Source organism: Salmo salar, chromosome ssa13, assembly GCF_905237065.1.
Source record: "Salmo salar chromosome ssa13, Ssal_v3.1, whole genome shotgun sequence".
NCBI classification, from domain to species: domain Eukaryota; kingdom Metazoa; phylum Chordata; class Actinopteri; order Salmoniformes; family Salmonidae; genus Salmo; species Salmo salar.
The window spans coordinates 10,778,145-10,784,082 of record NC_059454.1 but is presented as its reverse complement, the minus strand read 5'-3'; the positions used below and the strand labels follow the sequence as shown (position 1 = coordinate 10,784,082).

The 5,938-nt window shown below is 41.1% G+C and overlaps 1 protein-coding gene across 7 annotated transcripts in view; it reads right to left on the bottom strand.

The window, feature by feature from the left end:
* Positions 1–5,938, bottom strand: part of LOC106566409 (myelin transcription factor 1) — a 137,147-nt gene extending 131,209 nt beyond the window's left edge. For 2 of the 7 annotated variants that reach the window (XM_045692923.1, XM_045692921.1), the window contains exons 1-2: positions 5,816–5,938; positions 4,100–4,214 (exon numbers count right to left, since the gene is read on the bottom strand). In XM_045692923.1, the coding sequence (XP_045548879.1) occupies positions 4,100–4,214; positions 5,816–5,821 (121 nt within the window). In that variant the 5' untranslated portion in view covers positions 5,822–5,938. Of the gene's footprint in view, positions 1–4,099; positions 4,215–4,725; positions 4,867–5,815 lie in introns of those variants that run through there. The other 5 variants (XM_045692922.1, XM_045692925.1, XM_045692919.1 and 2 more) reach the window with 4 other exon arrangements.

The window sequence follows — 5,938 nt, the reverse complement described above, 5'->3', positions numbered from 1 at the left end:
CAAAGTCAATACTTTGTAGAGCCACCTTTTGCAGCAATTACAGCTGCAAGTCTCTTGGGGTGTCTCTATAAGCTTAGCACATCTAGCCACAGGGATTTTTGCCCATTCTTCAAGGCAAAACTGCTCCAGCTCCTTCAAGTTGGATGGGTTCTGCTGATGTACAGCAATCTTTAAGTCATACCACAGATTCTCAATTGGATTGAGGTCTGGGCTTTGACTAGGCCATTCCAAGACATTTAAATGTTTCCCCTTAAGCCACTCGAGTGTTGCTTTAGCAGTATGCTTAGAGTCATTGTCCTGCTGGAAGGTGAACCTCCGTCCCAGTCTCAAATCTCTGGAAGACTGAAACAGGTTTCCCTCAAGAATTTCCCTGTATTTAGCACCATCCATCATTCCTTCAATTCTGACCAGTTTCCCAGTCCCTGCCGATGAAAAACATCCCCACAGCATGATGCTGCCACCACCATGCTTCACTGTGGGGATGGTATCCTCGGGGTGATGAGAGGTGTTGGGTTTGCGCCAGACATAGCATTTTCCTTGATGGCCAAAAAGCTCAATTTTAGTCTCATCTGACCAGAGTCTTCCATATGTTTGGGGAGTCTCCCACATGCCTTTTGGCGAACACCAAACATGTTTGCTTAGTTTTTTCTGGCCACTCTTCAGTAAAGCCCAGCTCTGTGGAGTGTACGGCTTAAAGTGGTCCTATGGACAGATACTCCAATCTCCGCTGTGGAGCTTTGCAGCTCCTTCAGGGTTTTCTTTGGTCTCTTTGTTGCCTCTCTGATTAATGTCCTCCTTGCCTGGTCTGTGAGTTTTGTTGGCCGGCCCTCTCTTGACAGGTTTGTTGTGGTGCCATATTATTTCCATTTTTTTAATAATGGATTTAATGGTGCTCCGTGGGATGTTAAAAGTTTCTGATATTTTTTTATAACCCAACCCTGATCTGTACTTCTCCACAACTTTGTTCCTGACCTGTTTGGAGAGCTTCTTGGTCTTCATAGTGCTGCTTGCTTAGTGGTGTTGCAGACTCTGTGGCCTTTCACAACAGGTGTATATATACTGAGATCATGCACACACCACTTTTCCATTTTTTATTTGTAAAAAGTTTTTGAAACATTTTTGAGAATTAATTTTATTAATTTCACTACACCAATTTGGATGATTTTGTGTATGTCCATTACATGAAATCCAAATAAAAAATTCATTTAATTACAGGTCGTAATGCAACAAAATGTCAAAGGGGGTGAATACTTTTACAAGGCACTGTAGAGTACAGTACCACATGGGGGAGCTGAGCCTTGGTCGTCGTCGACCCCTTGCCAACACACACACACACACACACACACACACACACACACACACACACACACACACACACACACACACACACACACACACACACACACACACACACACACACACACACACTCACACACACATACTCACACACACTGATTTATGCAGCGTGAGAGAGAATGCCATCCAAGGGCACTGAGGTGCGAAGCACCACTCACTGCCTTCAACCTGATCTGGAGTCAGTCAGACACCTAAAGTCACCAACACAGTGAACTCACAGCTGGAGCTGACCAGGGGAATTCACCTAGCTATATGTAACACTAGTTTTGGGATACCATCTTATCTATACATAATTCATTTTCAGCCCAAATGGAAACGGAACAAGCAAACACACGTCAGCAGCACACTATGTTCTCCCTCTCTAATACCAGTAATGATGTTATTATGACTGTAGGCAAAAGGCCTCTGAGATAATCCTGTCCTTTAGATTCATCCTGTCCTTTAGAGTCATCCTGTCCTTTATAGTCATCCTGTCCTCTATAGTCATCCTGTCCTCTATAGTCATCCTGTCCTCTATAGTCATCCTGTCCTTTATAGTCATCCTGTCCTCTATAGTCATCCTGTCCTTTATAGTCATCCTGTCCTTTAAAGTCATCCTGTCCTTTATAGTCATCCTGTCCTTTATAGTCATCCTGTCCTTTAGTGTCATCCTGTCCTCTATAGTCTTCCGGTCCTCTATAGTCATCCTGTCCTCTATAGTCATCCTGTCCTTTAGAGTCATCCTGTCCTCTATAGTCATCCTGTCCTCTATAGTCATCCTGTCCTTTATAGTCATCCTGTCCTTTATAGTCATCCTGTCCTTTAGATTCATCCTGTCCTCTATAGTCATCCTGTCCTTTATAGTCATCCTGTCCTCTATAGTCATCCTGTCCTCTATAGTCATCCTGTCCTTTAGATTCATCCTGTCCTCTATAGTCATCCTGTCCTTTATAGTCATCCTGTCCTCTATAGTCATCCTGTCCTTTAGATTCATCCTGTCCTCTATAGTCATCCTGTCCTTTATAGTCATCCTGTCCTTTATAGTCATCCTGTCCTCTATAGTCATCATGTCCTCTATAGTCCTCCTGTCCTTTAGATTCATCCTGTCCTTTAGAGTCATCCTGTCCTTTATAGTCATCCTGTCCTTTAGATTCATCCTGTCCTTTATAGTCATCCTGTCCTCTATAGTCATCCTGTCCTTTAGAGTCATCCTGTTCTCTATAGTCATCCTGTCCTCTATAGTCATCCTGTCCTCTATAGTCATCCTGTTCTCTATAGTCATCCTGTCCTCTATAGTCATCCTGTCCTTTATAGTCATCCTGTCCTTTATAGTCATCCTGTCCTTTAGATTCATCCTGTCCTCTATAGTCATCCTGTCCTTTATAGTCATCCTGTCCTCTATAGTCATCATGTCCTCTATAGTCATCCTGTCCTCTATAGTCATCCTGTCCTCTATAGTCATCCTGTCCTCTATAGTCATCCTGTCCTCTAGAGTCATCCTGTCCTCTATAGTCCTCCTGTCCTTTAGATTCATCCTGTCCTTTATAGTCATCCTGTCCTCTATAGTCATCCTGTCCTCTATAGTCATCCTGTCCTTTAGAGTCATCCTGTCCTCTATAGTCCTCCTGTCCTTTAGATTCATCCTGTCCTTTATAGTCATCCTGTCCTCTATAGTCATCCTGTCCTCTATAGTCATCCTGTCCTCTATAGTCATCCTGTTCTCTATAGTCATCCTGTCCTCTATAGTCATCCTGTCCTTTATAGTTATCCTGTCCTTTATAGTCATCCTGTCCTTTATAGTCATCCTGTCCTTTAGATTAATCCTGTCCTCTATAGTCATCCTGTCCTTTATAGTCATCCTGTCCTCTATAGTCATCCTGTCCTCTATAGTCATCCTGTCCTCTATAGTCATCCTGTCCTTTATAGTCATCCTGTCCTCTATAGTCATCCTGTCCTTTAGAGTCATCCCGTCCTTTAGAGTCATCCTGTCCTTTAAAGTCATCCTGTCGTATATAGTCATCCTGTCCTCTATAGTCATCCTGTCCTTTAGAGTCATCCTGTCCTTTAGAGTCATCCTGTCCTTTAAAGTCATCCTGTCGTATATAGTCATCCTGTCCTCTATAGTCATCCTGTCCTCTATAGTCATCCTGTCCTTTAGAGTCATCCTGTCCTCTATAGTCATCCTGTCCTTTAGAGTCATCCTGTCCTTAATAGTCATCCTGTCCTCTATAGTCATCCTGTCCTCTATAGTCATCCTGTCCTCTGTAGTCATCCTGTCCTTTAGAGTCATCCTGTCCTTAATAGTCATATCTTGTACATTTAAAACAATTTTAAAAGTCATTTAGGAGACGCTCTAATCCAGAGCAATTAGGGTTAGGTGCATTGCTCAAAGGCATTGCTCAGATTTTTCACCTTGTCGGCTACGGGATTCAAACTAGAGATCTTTCGATTACTGGCTCAATGCTCCTAACTGCTAGGCTAACTGCCAGCCTATACCAGTGTCATACTGTAAACACATAAAAGGCAATGGCTTATATAATTAATGTTAGAGAATAGGAAATTTGGACAGATGAGTCAACTAATTTCCACCCACAGAAAGAATACTTATACTTGACACACACATACAAGAAGAGGTCAATACGGTAATATTCAAGTTTTTTTCTTTTTAACCATTTGGGGTTGCAGCTCTTTGTCAGGAGAAACCTATTACCCTATGATCCTTATTGTTGGGTATGTTTACAGTACATCAGCACAAGGATCCTACCTTTCTCTGAGAATTCACAGACCTCCATGACCTTGGCTGAGTCTCTCCGTAGTGTTACAGCTGACACCATAACCTCTAAATCAGACCACTGACTCGGCATCACCGACCGAACCGCCTGATGAGAAGACACGCAAAGTTACCCTACCTCTTCAGTAAACAGTATCTTAAATAAGACATCTCAGTGCTATCCCCCACCACACAACAAAGAAACTGCACTTGTATTTTACTACTACCACTAACTTTGCTTGTAACTTCTTTATTGAGGAGAAATATACTTACTACTTACTGTGATATGTGGTTGTCTCACCTAGCTGAATGTACTAACTGTACAAGGCTCTGGATAAGAGCGTCTGCCAAATGACTAAAATTAACAAATGTAAACATTTAACTCTACTGTTCACAACACCCAACACTGCCACTAATGTGAGTTCTCTGTTTTAAAAAAAAGCGTTCACTTTCTAATACCAAACAAAATAACATGAAAACATCTGACAGTGCCCCCTTCGCCCGAAAAAAATACATTACACTTACAGTAAACATTGTTGAAGTTTAGCATTAAATGTTAACCGAAGGATGTGTCTGTAACTAGATAAAAATAAATGTAACCTTTTGATAAAAAAGCTTACCTCAGCTGCAAAAAAAGAGTTCAAAATGTTATGTGATTTCCTCACTCTTTCTTTACAGTTAACTATTGCTTACAACATGCAGTGTAGTAGCCTAACAGGATAGAAGAAGAAAACGTTCCTATTTCCTGAAAGAATGCTGTCGGAGTGGTTTTGTTGCTACTTAAACATTCATGAAGAAAAAGTCACAATGCTTTTCTTTCAGAGGGGAGCGCCAGAGTAAAACAAGGGGGTCACACAAACCCAAATATGTCTGGGGGCTGTAAAGCTCTCCTCAAAGAAAAAAATATACAGAATACACCTCATTATAGAAGACCAAACACAAATCCCATCCCAAGTCCCAGGGTTTGTCCAAAGTCCACAACCCTGGCTGAACTACACAATAAAATGTGTAATTTAGCTGAGCATGTAACAACTGCTGGTACTGTATCGATTTTTGTCTCTAAACCTCAAAAGAAGATTTGAAAGAACACATCTTGGTTGTGATTCTATGACATTTATGGAACTTTGAAAGGCTTACAAAGGCCTGATTGTTCACATTATATTATACATGTAGGCCTAAATATGTTCTCATAATATGGTCAAATGTCACAGCCCTTTAAAAAATAAGCAGCATGAGTAATATGTCCTCATATTCTTCCAAGACCGTTATAACACATATCCTGTATCCCTCTGAAGTTCAAACTGACTTAGTACGGAGCCTCATTCTGCCTCAGGCACCACTAAAAGTCCCTAATTTCAGAAAACAGAGTTACTTATTGTCATGTCTTGTGACATTCTTCCCAACCATGTTTTTGTTAAGTCAACCCATGCCAAAAGAAAAGAGGGAAAAAGATCACAAGACCTGTTTGAGAGAGAAAAAAAAGTTTCAGAAAGTTTTCAAAAAGTTTACCCAGTTGATTTACATAGAGAGTAGGCTACTGAGTCAGGTAGAGGCACAGTCAAGAAGGATACATAAATTACCCTAAAACACACATAACAAACACATGAGTATTTTTGTTTGCAGGCTACATTAGCTACTCTTCTCACTGTGTACGAGAAATAAAAAGTTATTACAGAAAACATAATACAGTAGGTAGTAAAAACAGTCTACCTGCATTTTGCCAGTTGAAGTTCGTCAGCAGAAGAAAGGGAAGAAGAGGAAGATTGCAGTGATTTCCCTAAGCAACTAGACAGAGGAGTCTACCTGACATTTCCCTAAGCAAACAGACAGAGG